The following is an 18,465-nucleotide window of genomic DNA, read 5'->3' as shown; positions in this document are numbered from 1 at the left end:
TATCTATCTATCTATCTATCTATCTATCTATCTATCTATCTATCTATCCATCCATCCATCCATCCATCCATCCATCCATCCATCCATCCATCCATCCATCCATCCATACATATATATATATATATATATATATATATATATATATATATATATATATATATATATATATTACAACATATAAATAGTGTGTATGGTGTCTTGCACTGCGTTGGAGTTCCTTTAAGGATGTATTCCCACGTTACACCCAGTATTTCCAGATCCACCACAACCCTCACCAGGATAAAGCATTTAATTAAGCATAATGTCATAACCATGTCAAAGGATAGTGTATATAGACAAAAAAACAACAACGTAAACAGCCGACTCTTGTTGGTGAACTGAGCCAGTTGTTTTGACTTACATAAAATCTAGGGCTTTAGGAATTTAATTAGTTTCTTCAAAACACATCAGATAATATGCCACTACTTGTGCTGTGCAGTCATGGAACATGGACAACAAAAGCAGATGACTTAAATCAAGCGCTCCGGTGCTTGTTGTAAAAACGTTGCAATTTTAGGAGAGACAATTATGGTCACCTAACCTCCATTTTTTTCCCCCTCAGCACAAGGGGATGTGTGTTTCGCTATATACAGACTTTTATATAATGTCTTTCAGCCTGCCATTTTTGCATGAGGTTGAAAACAGGGGCCCTTTTGTATGTCAAACCTCACGTTTTAATGGCGCACCAATAAAACTGCTCCCTGATCATGGTATTGAAATCACAGGGCCGAGGAAATGCTTCCCTCTCATGCCGTCTGGAAGTGATCCTAGCCGAGGAGGTACACCACATCTTACAACAGGCTGCCTGCGTTTCTGCTGTGGTGGTATGTGTGTGTGTGTGTGTGTGTGTGTGTGTGTGTGTGTGTGTGTGTGTGTGTGGGTGGGTGGGTGGGTGGGTGGGTGGTTGTGTGTCTGTGTATGTGTGAGCCCTTGTTTATAGGGGCATAATCTACATGTATTAAGTGGTGAATGTATTTTGTGAATCAGTTTTATGGTCTCCGGTCAGCACTTTGTGGCATGGGCCAAACAAGGTCGTGTCAGAGTTTAGAGTTTGGTGGAACATAAATGGCCACCGGGAATTTCAAACGGCAGGATCGTTAATCTTAAAACCTTCAAATTAGAAGCTTGTTTATCAGAAGGTATTGTGAGAGGCAATAAATTATATTTTGACCAAGGAGCAATTTATTAAGCAGAACCCATTTAGTTCCAATGTGCAATAGCTTAGGGTTCATTCATAATTCTATATTGGGGGAAAACAGATAAACAAATATTAATGAAAAAGCTTTGCTGCTATACCACACTAATTACACGCCAAATACAATAATGTACAATAACATAACGATAAATATTTTCAGTATAACCGTATTAAACAAAAATAAAGCCCACATCTCATATGTACATACGGACAACCATGGCTTTACTGTAAGAGCCATTTAAGGAAACTAATCCACAACACAGCCCCCAAAATAACATTTTCTGTTCCGAGTTGTTAAGATTATAATATACAAGAAAATTCTGTAGAGGGATATGAATAAAAATTTAATTTCAATATCTACTTGAGGTTGTCGCTATGGTTACAAGCATTATTTAAAGTCATCAAAAATTCACGATAACGTCCCTAGTGGTGCACCAAGTCTGTATATTGGTATAATTACTCTAATACCAGCTAATTGAAATTGCTTAAAAGTGCCTGAATCTTCTTTTTCTTCTTCTTTCGGCTTCTCCCATTAGGGGTCGCCACAGCGGATCACTTAAAAGTGCCTGAAAGAAAAACTAAATGTGTCATTAGCAAATATAGTAAACTTGTAAAGAGGCATGCATTATGATTTGACTCCTTTAGAAAAATGTTCCACTACAAATCAATACAAAGTTCCTCTGACTGCTCATCTTCATTACCATTGCTATTCTGGTGGGCATGGTCTCTTCCAGGATGACTCCACCCCATCCATGAGGACACAGTGAATGGTTGGAGCCTGAAGATTTTACCAAATGCCATGGACTTCACCCTCACCAGGTCTTAACCCAGACGAAACAGCTACAGGAGATTTTGAGTGATGTGTTAGACAGCGCTCAAGACCACCATCTTTACAACACTGACTGTTTTATCAGCATGGTGTTCATCGGCGCCAGTGTAGAGACTCGACAAACCTGTGCCAGGGAGCGCTGAAGCTGTTCTGGCGGCTCATGGTAGACTAACACCATATATAAAGAACAGAACTGGCCTGCAAAACAGACTTTCACAGGAAGATGAACTCAAACACAAGCACTTTTCCTGTGTTCTGTTCCTTGACTTGCAGGGAGCAAAAAGTCACGCTTTGTCATCTGTCACTTCACATCATATATGATGAACACGGCGCTCAAGCAAAAACCGGCATCCAGTACTAAAGAGGATTTTTTTTTAGAAAATTATCCACGTACCAAAAATAGAACACCAGTGAGAAAAGAACCCTGTGACTGTAATCAATCCAGGGACTCCAGCATGGAGGAGCTAAATAATGGAGTTCAGGTTTTGATATAACTATTACTGCCAGTGAAGGGAGCTTTGATGTTAATGGAAACCACTGGGCAGCAATCTGCTTTACAGTACTGACAAATAACAGCTTCCTATGGTGCAGCATTGAAAAGTTAGGGTACAGCCGAGACACATTCACTCCACATGCTCATTAATACAAATAAAAAATCACTCTCATTGTCTCCAAGTCCATTGTGGGTAGAATGTGGCGTAAGAGTTTGCTTTTCAAGGCAAGACCCTGAGATTCGCTAATGCTACTGGACAATGTTGGCTTGTTTTTCTGGAATCTCCAACTTCTTTTGAAGAAACCACATCACAATATGGTGATATATTAATAAAGCATAGGTGGCCCTATTTAAAAAAAAAACCCACAGGGGAAGTCTATCATTATAGTAGGCAAATTTAAGTCTGTTTCCAATATAAATCTCTACAATGGCCTGCTTTAGACTCTGTTTCCTGCTACAAGCATGTTTCACCTTTGATTTCGTCCATTCGCGTTTGTTCGCTGCTTTGTTCCTTCTCTATATTTTTATACGCTCATTATATCATCAATGGCTAGAACACAGCCTCATGAGAGGGTCATCCTGCGGTGATGCAATGTGCAGTAACGCAAAACATCTCCTGCAATGTAAAGTGGGAACAGAAATTTGGCCAGACAAAAGACGTTGGAGGATTTGATGGGCTACAGAAGGTCGTTTTTTTCCCTCTTTGCCTTTTTTTTTTGTTCAAGCAAGTGCCATATATGAGCAAAACAGAGGTTTCTGAACATAAAGCATTGTAAAGATCGGACGCAGAAAAGACGGGGGTCGATCCACGGCTCACAAAGTCCAGGACACTCGACAAGACATGCAGACTCCACATGATTGACAATTGTAATATTTGGAACATAAACCGTACAAGATCACAGATTGAGACGAGACGAGCAGAATTAACAGTCGTGAACTTTACTATGTTAAAAAAATTGGTAACAGAATAACAACTTCCTTACAGCTAAACACGAGAAAGTACTATGACACACACGCACACACACTTTATATGTTCTTTTATGCATATGGATTCGGTTTGGACTAGGTATTTCTCAAACAGATCCTTTCTTCTGAGGCTGAAAAGAGAAAGGAGGAAATGTAGGTTATAAATAGGAATCAAACGAGCCTTGCCGTTTATTGCGATAGGATGCCAGAGACACCGAGATCTTTGAACGTACGAGAGCTTTGAGCTTTTTACAAGACAGGTGAAAGGAACACATGTGTTAAATCAACGTACCCGCCTGGCCTTGGTCAAGCGTGCCATAAAAGAAAAGAGATTACAAAGAGGTCTAATGAAGACACTGATCAAAGCCTGTAATGGTAATATGTAACAGGTGTTTTCAAACCTTCAGCACAGAAGGGGGCCACGGCTTATGTCTTTCGCAGACGTGCTTTTTTTGTCTTCAGCTGAAACGAATAACTGCCTGAGCACTTTTCAACACTCAGAAAAAAAGATTATGAGGTATCTGCTGTCCTTCCAACCCACCCCACCCCACACATATACACACACACACACACACACACACACACACACACACACACACACACACACACACACACACAATGTGTGCTCATTTGATACATACCGAAATGTTCCTACATATTTTTTCACAGTTTAAAGTGTTGTGTGTGGGAAAAATGCACACAGCAATTCTTCGTGGAGTTTCTGGCTGTGAAGCACCTGGCTGCGATCTGTGAAGAGTTGAAAGAGACTTGGCAAGACTCATTGCTGGAATATGTTCAAAGAATGATTGTATTTTATACGAGCTGCAAAGTCCTGCTTCTGATTTGAAACCTACTGAAGCTAAAGTAAAATGACGTGTGTGCATATCATGTAACGTACGATTTGAAGTATTTGTATAATATGACTTTGTTTGTCGCAGGGTGGCATGACTGAGCAGAGGCAGCATTCAGCGATGATGCCAGGTCACAGCTCCAGGGTCAAGATTACCGGGTTTGATCCTGAGCTCGGTTTACTGTCTTGGTTTGCTTTTTCTGGGTATTGTTCTCTGAATTTCCAAAAACTTGCTGGCAGGTGAATTCGCAATGATAAATTGCCCTAGGTGTGAATTATTGCGTGTGTGTGATATCCAGCAATTGACTGGCATTCAATCCGGCCCAGATTCCCGGATAGGCTCCGGATCCACTGCCATCCTCAGCAGGATAAAGGACTTACTAAAGAATAATGGATTTTTCAGTACAAAAAAAATTATATTAAAAAATAATAATAATAAAAGAGCACACAATCAACACATACAGACATTATTTTACATATTTATACCGAGATGTTCAGATGAAACCATTTTATTTTATTTGAATTCAATTACACTTTATTTAATTTTATTCAAACATGACATTCACACTTTCATATCACTTTCATAACGTCTACACTTTGCAAAGCGTGAAGAACGGGCATACTTCCGGCTTCCGGTTTAAAAAATCTGAGCGTGACGTCTTGGTGCCGCAAGACACCTGGGAAATGCAGTACGCGGTCGGAATCTGTGTGAATTTCTACGACGTGGGAGGCAAACAAACAACTATGCAACACCACACTTGTACATTTCGCATCAATTTCGCAAAAATGTGCTCGTAGTTATATAGGTTAATTATCACAAAAATGCGGACTTTAATAGGATCGCGGAAGTGGATGCGAACTACAAGTCCCGCGCCGACGCCGTGGCGAACTCGAGGCAGTGTAAACAGTGCTCCAGGAACATGAAGAGATCGGATGACAGTGAGAGGGAAAAGAGGAGAAAGGTATCGCTTGTACTTTTCTCTCAGTTAATCCGACAGCACGCACACACTTGCAGAGATGCTGAGGAGTGTGTATGGGTCGGTTTGTGTGTGTGCGTGTGTGCGCGCGTGTCCACGATGCAGTTGCATGCTCAGCTTCTCTGTATGCAGGAGCTTTTCCAAGCCTGCGCGTCTCCCCTTACTGGCGTTTTCCATGTTTTATTTTATTTGGTTTATTTGTTATTATTAGATCTTCCAACCTTTGAATGCTGAAAAGCTAGAAAAAGTACATACTGCGAGATCGCCCTGTACAATATCTTTGTGTTGTTTGGTTGTTCAGTATAGTTTGGCAAACAGCTGCGAATGGACTGTTGAGAGATCAGAGATCGTAGAGAAATAATCGTGACAATGAATGAAAACAGAGGATAAAATTGCTCTTTCTTTCATCCAGCACTAAACAGTAACATCCATCCCTTCAGATATCTGCAGCAACCCTTTAAAACGCAATCTGAAGGGAGAAAAGTCTTCATGTAATCATGTAATCTACCATTTTTGTTTTAAAAAGACTTTAATGATTTCATTCCAGTTGCCATTATTACCATTTATTTTCCATTATTCCCACTGCTCCGGTTATCCCTCTTTATTCTACACTTAATATCAATCAGGTTTTGTCAGAAATCCATAAAGTACTGAATTATTGATCCTTTTTGAAAAACTGTCACTAAACAGATCATCATCTTGTCACTGCATCACCAAATGTGTAAAACCAATAAGAAAATAATTTGCTGTGTGATTTCGGGGCGAAGAAAACTAAACATGTCCCTCACTTGCCCCCACTGCCAGACTGATAAAACCATGAGTGAATGTCTTCGATCCCAAAACAAGAAAATGAAACAGTTGTTTATTAGCGAGACTTCGGGTCCGTGTGTCTTCTGTTGATTTTGTTTTTTGGGTTTAAAAATGAACAACAACTGATGAAATAAGTGTTTACAATTGTTTTTGCTCATAATGTGAAATATTAAATATTATGCTTAATTTCTTGCCATCTTCTGTTTGGAGTTATTCAGCTTTATGTTGCTCTTAAACGACCCGGATGTAAAATAACCAATCAGCACATCATTCTGCATTCTGAGTATTTCACATGGATCACTGTGTGTTTTTCAAAAGCAGCAGGAGAGTAAACAGGAGTCCGACTCGTGTTGTGGCATAACATCATAAAAAATCTTCACACACTCATTGCAGAACAACCTCAAACAACCCCACCCTGTCCTGCACCCTGTCCTGCACCCTGTCCTGCACCCTGTCCTGCACCCTGTCCTGCACCCTGTCCTGCACCCTGTCCTGCACCTTGTCCTGCACCCTGTCCTGCACCTTGTCCTGCACCCTGTCCGATTATATTAGATTAAAGTCATTGTGCAGAGTAAACATACAGAGCCAATGGACTGCAAATCTCTCTCTCTCTCTCTCTCTCTCTCTCTCTCTCTCTCTCTCTCTCTCTCTCTCTCTCTCTCTCTCTCTCTCTCTTTCTTACACTCTCTCTCTCTCTCTATGGCTGTCTCTCTCTTACTCTCTCTTTCTGTCTCTCTCTCTCTCGTTCTCTCTCTCTCTCTCTCTCTCTCTCTCTCTCTCTCTCTCTCTCACACACTCTCTCTTTCTCTATGGCTGTCTCTCTCTTACTCTCTCTTTCTGTCTCTCTCTCTCTCTCTCTCTCTCTCTCTCTCTCTCTCTCTCTCTCTCTCTCTCTCTCTCTCTCTCTTTCTTTCTCTCTCTCCCTCTCTCTCTTTCCACATGTATACTTTTTCCGTGTGGAACATGGTTAAAATTTGAGTTCCCTCAGGAATATATTAAGTGATGAACTTCAATTTTGTTTAGTCTCTGCCTCGCACTTTGAGCGCATTATTATTTGTATTATTATTATTATTATTATTATTGCGATTATTAGACTTGAAAACATACACAACACTGCCAGGGTATAAAAAAAGAATCTAGAGTTAGCACAGTGTCACTGTGGTTACTCACTCTGTACTGGAAATAAGATTTGTTTTGCGCATGCATGAAAATGCTAAAGAATCCATAGTGCTGATGTTAGCTGCTAAGCAGGAAGTGGCTAGCTGCTAATGCTAACACTATTGATGTCCAGCTTTAAGAATTTCTCTCAGAAAAACCTGACACTTCCACATATCCAGGGAGTGAATGAATGAAGGATGGAACATATGTTAGTATGCTAAATTAAGAGAAACAGTTAAGTAGATCATATTTTTTGAAAATAAAATATTAAATATTAAACACATACACATCTGTGTTACCCAAATAGAGTGTAATAAATATTAAATAAAAATGTTCCATTTAATCAATTTAATTAGGGCCAAATTATTCGATTACTAAATTTAATCAATTTAATAAAAATGTGTGTTGCATTAATTTGATTTAATTTTATTTTATTTGTATAATAGAATTTTTTTTAATATATTATTTAACCAAGCAGGCATTTTATTTAAAATTGGTTTCAAATTGTAAACTGTTGCTCACAAATCTTAATAATAATAAACCACATTGATGAAGAAATGACGAGCAGTGTTATGTTTTGCATTTCTTCCTCCTGACCGTAACGAAATTGAACCGAAACGTGATTGAAAAACCGAGGAACGTACCGAACCGTGAGTTTTGAGTATTTTATTAAACCATGAGTTTATTAAAATAACTGGCAACAAAAGTAAGTACACCCTTAGTGAACATGTGAACTGTGTCTAAAGTGTACAATGTGTGTGAGCACCATTGTTATCTGGCACTGCTTTAATCTTCCTGGGCATGAAATTCACCACAGCTGCACAGGTTGTTGCTGGGATCCTCTTCCACACCTCCATAATCACATCCTTTTCTGTTGCATGGACCTTATTTGCTCCGTAATCCACCTTTCCTGTCAAAATCTATGCCGTATATCCCGATCAGCCGTAACATTAAAACCACTGATGGATGCAGTCAATAACACTTGATTATCTTGTTACCATGGCACCTGTCAAGGGGTGGAATATATTAGGCAGCAATTGAACAGTCAGCTCTAAAATTAATGCTTTGGAAGCATAAAAATGGGTAAAGATCTGAGACTTTAACCAAATTCTTATGACTATCATAAGAATTTGAGTCAGAGCAACTCTAGAGCAAATTGTATGCAATGGTTTGATACTACCAAAGGTGGTCCATTGAAGGACAACAGGTGAACCAGTAATGGTTATATGGATTGATAATTGTGACATACCCCTCTACCCGTACTTTGCTGCTGACCATGTATACCCCTTAATGACAACAGTATTCTCTAATGGCATTGGCCTCATTAAGAAGGACCCCATAGCAAACATTGTTTAGGTTTAAGGAATATGAAAAATTAGCATACCTACAGAAGTCTTGCCCCAATAGGTGTAGTTGTGACAGCATATGGGAACCTACACAATATTAGTCCGGTGGTCTTATTGTACTGGCTGATCGGTGGCTTGTGCGACATAATCATTACCTGTGCAAGATCCTAATGGCGTCACAGTATTCCTAGACTAGCTTAATCTGGCAAGACTATTATCTGTTCAGTTTGCTACTTTTAACTTCAACATGAGACAGGGTGATTTCTACCCCAAAAATGTCTGCAGTTCTCATTTTTGACCACTGGGAGCAGTAATATCTCTGTAGCGCTAAATAGGACAGTAAGTTGTCTGCCCTTCGACACCTCGGAATGCGAACAAATCGGATAAATGTATTAAATCAAATGCATGGAGCTGGGAATAAGGACTTTATGATCATTAACATTCGCTAAATAAATGAAATCCTGCTCCTACATAGGGAATGCCACACAGTTTAGTATCTGATATTTCAATATCCAATCCTCATGCCACAGTAACTGAGCCAGTTTTCTTTTCGCAAACAATGTGAAACGATAAAGCACAATAATAAAAAAATCTGTGAAACCGCTCAGACAGTTTCCTAATTCTGATACAAGTTATTGATCAAGTTTGTATTGGATCAGCGCATCTTAATTGCAGTCGAAACTCTTGATTACAAACGTTTTTTAATGTCTTAGATTTTTTTGATGCTTTTTTATAATTCTATGAGGGACTAAAACTAAGAGCTTTGTATATGTGGGTATATGTATATGTATGTTTAGCTTTATATATACTGATTGCATACAAGCGTTAATATTAGGATCATGTGCTTTTAAAATTGTATTTGTAAAATTGGAAAAAAGCCTTTATTAAATACGTGTCGTATTTGCAGCATGTTTTTCAGCTCAATCACGCCGCTCCATCACACTTTGCTCATATGCAGTCTGTCAGAAAGCCATGTTGACAGCATGGACAAAAACATGTAACATTTGTTGTTGATGTCATTGTCAGTCCAGGCCTCTAATCGAGCTCCACCTCGTTGTAATATTTTTTTCCCCCCTTTGCTTCGTTTTTTGTAAGGGGTGTGAGATTGAAGTCATAGATATGAAGTAGTATTTTCCTTTTAGTTAGCATTTTATGTTCTTTTATAAAGAAGTTTATTGTGCTTGTGGACCTGCTTGTTTCTTTCATTGGTATGAAAAATGGACAGATGTTAATTTAATAATAATAATAATGTTGCCATTGTCATGTCCTGATACCATTGAGAAGTTTGAAGTTTTTTGAAGGTAACCTGCTTGTTTATGTGAATAGAAGGCATAAAAAATCTGTATTAAGTATAAGGGTTTCCTTTTTTCATTGCATTTTGTGGTTAACATGTTCTCCAGTGTCCTGTTTGGGTTTCCTCACGGTCCTCTGGTTCCAACTACAGACAACATGCCGATTTGTGGATGGGTGACTCTGAATGGTGCCTAGATGTGAATGAGTGTGTGCTATGCAGTGGTGGATCAGGAAAGTACCATTCCTGAAATTAATGTACAAATTCCCTGCTTAAATATTTTTAAGTTTCTTATGTTTTTACGTTTCTAGGTGGAGTAAGAGTTCAGAAATCCCCCCACTGTGGGACAAATAAAAGTATATCTTAAATAGATAGGACTGAATTGAGAATGTACAAGTTTTATAGAAATATATTTTAATATTGACCCAGAAATTAAATTTGAGCACAGTGGTCTTATATGAGCACCAGAGCTTCATCCGATTATTCATCCTGAAGCGTTATGCGGTAACGTTTGCCGTACAGCATGACATTTCAAAGTTCCTGGGTGAAGAGTTGAGAGCAGAAGTAAAGAATTGAGAGCAGGGTGTCAGTTCTGATCGCAGTGAAGTTACAGAACGAAGGAGGTGAAAGAAAAACCCCACAGAGATCAGATAATCAGATCCATGCAGATCCTTGTCAATTCTTTCTCGCTCGATCACCTTTCTGCTCTTTTTCTTAAGAACAAATACCCTCTTTTTCCTTTTCTTTCTCCTGACGAACAAAAGACGTAAGGAAAGGGAAAAAACTCCATGACTCCATGTCCAAATGGCTGAAAAACCACAGAATAGTCAAATCAGAGGACTGGGTTTTCTGCCTGCAGCTTGTTACAGGGAAAAACTGCTCTACTTTATCATAATAAGTAATAAGTGTGGACACAGGCTGTAGTCTTAAACGAAGACATGTTTGCTGTTATTGCTCAGCCACTTGGACGTAACCTGGCGTGTCCTTTCGCATGTCTCAGAAGAGACTGTGAACGATTTGTCTTTTAAAGCTTTTTTTTCCCCCTTCCTTCTAAAAACGCCTTGTCCTCGATTCAGCTTTGCAGGGATTTCCTACACATATGTGGCGCACATGCATGATGAAAAGCCTGTTCTAATTATCATCCTGTACCATAAAAACGGCATGTTGTTGGCTAATAGACTATTAACGGATGACTTCATCGCTTAAGAAGTGCCCTTACACGGCCCTTTACCCATAGAAATCCAGTCAGCGTTATTATTTGATCTAAAAAGCGCCGGACAAAGCGACCGGTTTTGACTTCTACAAAGCCGGCTGCCTGCTGAGGCTCAATTAAAGTAGATTACTATAAATACCGCTTATTGGACACGCTGTTCCATGTACAGACAGGGCCGTGGATGTGTTTTTTGCATTAAAACAGTGGTTTCGATTTCTTAACCATGTGGAAAACACACACACTGTATCATAGCACATGTAACCGGTGAAGGATCCACTACTTCATTTGATGCTTTGTTGACAGGATAACCTTGTCCTGTGATGAAATGTGCTTTTGACACAAAAAAGAAGGTTGAGGAAGGAAAGATAAAGGAGTTTTTCACCTGACTGGACTATAAGTAATGACAGCAGAGGGTTGCCAGATGTTCCGGAGCTTTATTTATTTATTTATTTCCCCCCTTTTTTTTTATTTCATCCCCCTCTTCTCCTATTAGTCGAACTGGCTTTGGCTCATTGGCTTTCTAGGCTCGTGTGTTTGCCGGAGCAAGCCGTTTAGGCTATTTAATTCCTAAACACTCATTAAAATGGTTTGTGTTCCCCTTGGCAATTCTGTTAAATTAACAACTAGCCCCGGCTACAGGCTGATTATGTGACCACACAGCCCGTCTCGGTTAATCGATTCCCCTCCCTGCTAAAATGGCTCCCTGTAAATTAGTGTAAAGCTAACGATTTACGGGCCCTTGCGTCCAGGCGCTGTCGTGTCGGAGCCGATGTTTTAGCGTGGAGCGGTGTCACTTTCGGCCTAATCAGCAGCTTTCTCCGCCATACCCTCCCTCCATTACCCGGCACGTGGCCGGCCTCTATTAATGACTCTATAATAGAGAAATAGTGCATGCTGTTGGCGTAAAGCACACTCAGGAATACATAAAAACCAACTACGTGCAGGCAGACACTTCTACATTGGAAAATGACAAAAAGGAGAGACGAAGAAGGATCAAGGGTGGTAATGCTCCGTAAACCTCCAGATTTCATCAGGCGGCCTGTCCATAAAGAGTGAGAAAGGAGAGGGGAAACAAGGTGGTGGAGCAGGGTTAGAAAAATACTGCCCCAGCTGATAATGATACCATTACACTAATGGAGGTAGCAAATGAAGTAGCAGCTCGACACTCGTGCTTTATTACCGCAGAGCAGAGGGGGGACTTCCTGCTGCATTCCTAATGGCCGCAGCAGCAAGTATTGATCAGGCCATCATACCGCTAATCCACACACACATTACCTGCTGCCACAATGACATGTCAATCCTGTCAGCGTTGCCGAAAGCTACAGCTCACCGTGGCCTTTACCACATGGGGCCTCTGTCTGTTCCCTCTCCTGCTAACCCATTCCCTCGTCCACTCTGATTTAGGGCTGGAGGGGGAACGTTGGGATGGTTTTATTTTTGCAAGAAAGGGAAAAAAGAACTAAGAAAATAGCAGGCAGGGAAGTGCAGTCGAGCATGATTAAGTGTATAGATATAAAGATCTAAAAAACAAACAGAAATGATAAGGTGGGTTGTATTTAATGCCATTTAAAATAAATAAATCATTGAAATGGATAAAGCATAGGAAATGATTAAGGCTGGAGTGCAATCGGTAAAGCATGGTTAGGATTGTTTTACGTTGGGAATAGAACAAGGTAATGGGGATCCGTGATTAAAAACACTCAGCGCTGACTTTGATTTTAAAGAGCAGCAAGTCTCCGAAGGATAATAGTACACAGTGATTAAGTAAAAGCAGTACGGTTTGTTTAATTAAGGACTAAGGAATTATCTGGTCTCCTGGCTTTTTATGGCTGGTCAGTGTTTGAGCTGAAGTAATGAGGGAGCTGCTGTCTTCACTAATGACCTTGTGCTGTAAATAAGGACAGGCTCAGCTGACTGCGTACCAGCTCTTTGTTTGGCTTTTCTGACATGTGCAATTACGCCGTGCTGTTTTGTAATAGGAGTGTAATGACCAAACATAGTAACTTTCTGTATAGTCAAATTCCGTATAGCCACAATTTAAGATGTTATTACACGACGTCACTTTTTTGTGTATTCCTGTAGGAACTCGAAAGTGTGTATTGCTACAGGAATTTACAAAATCTCTTAACTCGAATGATTTCTAGGTTCAAGGCACCGTTACAAACAGCTTCAATACAATAATATGTAGTCGAAAATTCCAGTTTTTATAAATGTAGCAAATAAGGGTTTGTTTTATTCATTTTGAAGCTACAGGACATACTTAGGAACAAGCAATGGATGATTGTTTAGCTTGTTTTTCATAGATACTTTCCCATAATGTTACTTCAGGCAACACTATATGTTGTTTGTGGACATCTGACTGTATGTGTCATATGTGAGATCCTCTTTCAAAATCGTCTCCTTTTGCTGTTCTAATAACCTCCACTCTTCCGGGAAAGGATGTTTCACGAGATTTTTGAGTGTTCTTGTAGAGATTTTGAGTGTTCTTGTAGAGATTTGTGCTCATTCAGCCAAAAGGGTGTTAGTAAAGTCAGGAACTGGTGAGGGTGTAGGAGGCCTAGGGTGCAGTCAGAGTTCCAATTCACTCCAAAACTGTTCAATAGGATTGAGATCAGAGCTCTTTAACAGGCCACTTAAAGATCTTCTACTCCAAATCATGGAAACCGTATCTTCCAGAAGCAACATTGTCTTGCTGGGTCTCTTAGTTAAAGTTGAACCGAAAGTGTAATTCTACTACATTCAAATGCAGCGTGCCTCTAAATTACAACCCATGTCTGGAAGTCAGATGTCCCAATACTTTTGACTATAGAGTCTATGATACAATCCGCCGACTTAATGAAAAGCTATAATGCCTCATAACTGAGCAGGCTTCAAATGTGTGTTTTCGGCGACTTGCTATCATTTTTGCATAGGAATACTGCTGGAGCTCCTGCACCATGTTTAGCCTTTGGCGTGTCATCCTGGGAAGTTCAGAGTGGCATCACTTAACGGATTACAGTTCGATTAACACGACTGGAAGAGCTCTCACTTGGGTGCAGCAGTCCTCCATGCCGCCCTGATTGCTCAGTGCAAACTTTCGCAATTAGTGTTCTCCAATATTTCCTCCCCTCTGTATCAGCACATCCAGCGCTAACCTCTGCTCTGGCACTAATCAAACGCTTTACCTTAAGGGGAGCACTCATTCAAGCCTCTCATTATGAATGCTCCCGTAGCCATAAAGATGTATATTTATATATCTCCATCTTGCTGCCTGTCGTGGTGGTAACTAGTTATTGATCTGGATATTTAGTCATTTCTTTCTGCTTGGCCATCAATATTCGGCTAACGTGCGTGTATATATATATGTGTGTGTGTGTGTGTGTGTGTGTGTGTGTGTGTGTGTGTGTGTGTGTGTGTGTGTTTTAGTGTGTGCTATGCTTGACCCTGGCCTCCGCTTCTGTCTTGGATCCCATCGGAGTTTAGTGATATACTATTTGGAAAAGCAAATCAATGAGTGAATATGAAGTTTGTGGTGTAATATAGGGCGACCCTGGGGCCTGTGGTGCTCGCATTGATCCCTTATGTGGACTTAGCTTGATTTGTCTGTCGCGAGGCTTCTATACACTGCGGGGGATCAAACCTCTACCATGACTTATGTACAGGTCTTTAAAATTCAGACCCATATCTTTTATTATTCATGGTCCTTCGGAAATATGGATATTGCTGAAGGAGCTAACATAATGACAGTGATATTTTATTCTCTTAGCTAAGTGCCACGCTCATACACGCGCCTAGTGAGTAGCCGATCACACAAACACAGTTCCAGGTTTAAAGCTGTTTTCCTTCCGCGCTTCGCTTTTCCCGAGCACCAGGTTTACTCAACATCCTAACAACAGAGCGAAGAGAGGAAACGAAAACATTCAGAAGTGTTTCCAATGCCGTTGTATTCTATTTAAAATTATTGGCACCTGTCATTAGAATGAGCGAGCATGTGCACTCCTATGGGGTAAAATGTTATATTTAGATGCATTGATGTTTTTTTTTTTGGCTTTTACATCTTGAAGAAGTTTTCTGGAGGACCATAAAACAGAGGGTTACCACATCAGACAGGGTTCCTTAACATTTCCCTTAATTAGTGAAACCCTTTTAAACTTTGTATACATTTAAGGATTGGGTGATAGATATCATTCGATTATCATGATATCATGGAAAATTTTATGCATCACGATATATGGGTTTGGAAATAAACTGCCAACAAAACAAAATCTTTGCCAAAAAGAAATATGTGATTGGAACAGTTGTTTTTAAGAGGTGAATTTTCAGTCTGGTCATGATATCAGCTGCTTTTTTTTTGAAGAAAAAAAAAAAACGATAGTGGAAAAATATAATATAATAAATATAATAAGTCAGTACAATTGTGTATTGATTTAAATATTATTTTGAAAAGATGTTATAAAACGTTCTTATACAATGTTATTTTGACAATGACAATTTTTACAATGATAGTTCAAACAAATGTATAGTCACAGATTATTATAACTTGTAATTTCTCTCTCTAGAGTAAACAGGAGAGTAAACAGGAGTCCGACTTGTGTTGTGGCGTAACATCATAACAAAATCTTCACACACATTAACTGCAGAACAACCTCAAACAACCCCACCCTGTCCTGCACCCTGTCCTGCACCCTGTCCTGCACCCTGTCCTGCACCCTGTCTTGCACCCTGTCCTGCACCCTGTCCTGCACCCTGTCCTGCACCCTGTCCGATTATATTAGATTAAAGTCATTGTGCAGAGTAAACATACAGAGCCAATGGACTGCAAATATATCTCTCTGTCTCTCTCTTTCTCTCTCTCTCTGTCTCTCTCTCTCTCTCTTTCTCTCTCTCTCTCTCTCTTTCTCTCTCTCTCTCTCTCTCTCTCTCTCTCTCTCTCTCTCTCTCTCTCTCTCTCTCTCTCTCTCTCTCTCTCTCTCTCTCTCTCTCTCTCTCTCTCATTCTCTCTCTCTCTCTCTCTCTCTCTCTCTCTCTCTCTCTCTATATATATATATATATATATATATATATATATATATATATATATATATAGATTATTCCCAAACTTGCAGCATGTTGTATTCACAAGATGTATTTTTTTAGATTTAATAATTACATACCCTACTCCAGTTCATAGCACGCAGTTAATTCGTTTTTATTTTTTGTTCAGACAGACTGTGTGCACGTGCACAGGGGGCACTTTGTTAAATATAAGTGAAAATACAGAGAGCTACATGAAAAATGTCAACCTTAGTGAGTTACTGTCCTCACTGCCCTGTCCAACTAGAGTTCATCTGTCAGCATTGTCGTGATCGGTGTTAATATACAGTCAATAATCAATACTCTCAGTAAGCATAGGAGCATCCCAGAGGACTAGTGAATACACACAGGATTGATCTAGTACCATAGACATGGATGGTTTATCTGCTGGGTGTGTATGAGTGTATTAGTGTGTGTGTGTGTGTGTGTGTGTGTGTGTGTGTGTGTGTGTGTGTGTGTGTGTGTGTGTGTGTGTGTGCATTTTATGTGTTTGAGTTGGACTCATCTTCTTTTACACAATAATCAATTTCTCTAATATATCACTTATATTTCATTCTTACTTTAGCATTTCTGACCTTTGGTGCGGTTTTTGTTTCTAACAGCAGTGATTTCAGTGCAAAATAATATTCTGCAGTGACGCAGTGATTGTGTTTCTAACACAAATGAATTCTTTTTCAAAGTACTTTATTCCACTTGTACTTGTACTCTACAGCAGCATCTTTCACAAAGCCTTGCAAATGCATCTGCACTGTTTGCCTGTTTATAGTCACGTTTAAAGTTGGGTAACTTATTCGGAGCAAGTTCCTGTTATCAGTTTGGAGATGATGACTATTTGACAATAGGTTCTTTATGAGACTGTCTTCAAAACAAAAGAAAAACACAGCTTGTCATGAAGATTGAGGACTTTTGACGGAAAACGTCAAAAATGAAAAAGCTCTGGCACTGAAAAAGTATAGAAAAGGTTTTTGTCCGTTAAGATCATTTCGGCACTAACATAAAAATGTTCATTTTATAAGCTCTTTATTTCTGTCCAGCTGCTTTGGAGCAACTCTCACTGTTAAAAGTGATCTGATAGTCAAATGGTTTAGAATTTGCTTACCAAACACATCACATTGTTATTTTATTAAGCCGTGCCTTACAATGACCTCGCTATGTCCTTTACATTTTATGGCGTATGAACGACCCATCATCCAGAGAGGCTTCCAGCTTTCTCACTTCACTCAGGTTTGGGGCCTTGCTCAAGGGCCCAGCTGTAGCAGCTTTGTTGGTGCTGGGATTTAAACTCACAACATTCGTGTTGAAAGTCCAGAGTTTTAACCAGCGAGTTTCTCTTTGATCTACAGCTAAAGTTGCTTTTATTTTATTCGAAAACTAATCAACAACTTCTGACGAATCAGAATTGAGAATTCAATACCGCTGCTGTAAAAGCGAGTATAAATATTTCACAGAGCCTCTCATGCAGTTCTTTGTAGTATTTTTTTTTTCCCCCACCTGCTCTGGCACACATCGAGGCCCCACTCTTGGCTGTTTATTTGCGAATTTATTTTCCTCTGTAACAGCTCACCTTTTCTTTTAAAGGGAAACGGCGGGGCTTTTGCCTGACATCTGCTTCCCATCGCTGGACCGAAAGCCCTTGCTGGCTCCAGCTACAGGAGGCCTTTTTCACAAGGTGCTGTAAATGCTAACTGTTAATTTGTACATCATAAGTTCGTTTCTATAAATGGGAAGAGAATGAAAGTGACTGTAAGTACCTGGCGTGTGGGTCAGAGCCTCAGGCAGGAGACGGGGCAGTACCACGTCATACCCCCTGCCGAATATAAGAGAACGCGAGAGCATGCCAGCTACAGAGGAGCGCAGTTTAGAGCTCATGCCAGCTAGGAAATCCTGAGCAGGCCACGATCCACCTGTGAGCATTAGACAGAGGAACAGGCCAAGTCTGCTTTATAGACTTGTTTTATGGCAGCTAATGGAGTAAATGGAGTAGCTTCCTGTTGTTTATGATAGATGCGGCTTTTATTGAGACGGATGGTGGTTATTGTTGCCTCCCGGTAACCTGTCACTGAAATATACTGCACAGACAACAACACCAGCTATAAAAGTTGGAAAGGACACAAGAAATAGAGATCACGTGGATAGTTTTTCACCACCACACGTACAGCGTACGGCTAAAAATTCTGCGGAAACTCAACCATTGCACCCATATGTTTTCCTTTCTCGAACTTTTACTTTCCTCACTAATGTCTTCG

At 39.9% G+C, this 18,465-nt stretch overlaps 1 protein-coding gene across 4 annotated transcripts in view; it reads left to right on the top strand.

Annotated features, from left to right (window-relative positions):
* The first annotated feature begins 5,192 nt into the window (after window positions 1–5,192).
* fto (FTO alpha-ketoglutarate dependent dioxygenase) overlaps window positions 5,193–18,465 on the top strand; it is a 172,671-nt gene continuing 159,398 nt past the window's right edge. For 3 of the 4 annotated variants that reach the window (XR_014535146.1, XR_014535147.1, XM_083550898.1), the window contains exon 1: window positions 5,194–5,334. Coding sequence is in view for 1 of the 4 variants with exons in the window: in XM_083550898.1 (XP_083407024.1) it covers window positions 5,293–5,334 (42 nt within the window). In the remaining 3 variants the exon portion in view is untranslated. Of the gene's footprint in view, window positions 5,335–18,465 lie in introns of all 4 variants that reach the window. The other variant, XR_014535148.1, reaches the window with a different exon arrangement.

Source organism: Silurus aristotelis (assembly GCF_946808225.1).
Source record: "Silurus aristotelis genome assembly, chromosome: 9".
Classification (NCBI taxonomy): domain Eukaryota; kingdom Metazoa; phylum Chordata; class Actinopteri; order Siluriformes; family Siluridae; genus Silurus; species Silurus aristotelis.
The sequence above is the reverse complement of the archived record's forward strand: the minus strand, read 5'-3'. Positions and strand labels throughout refer to the sequence as shown.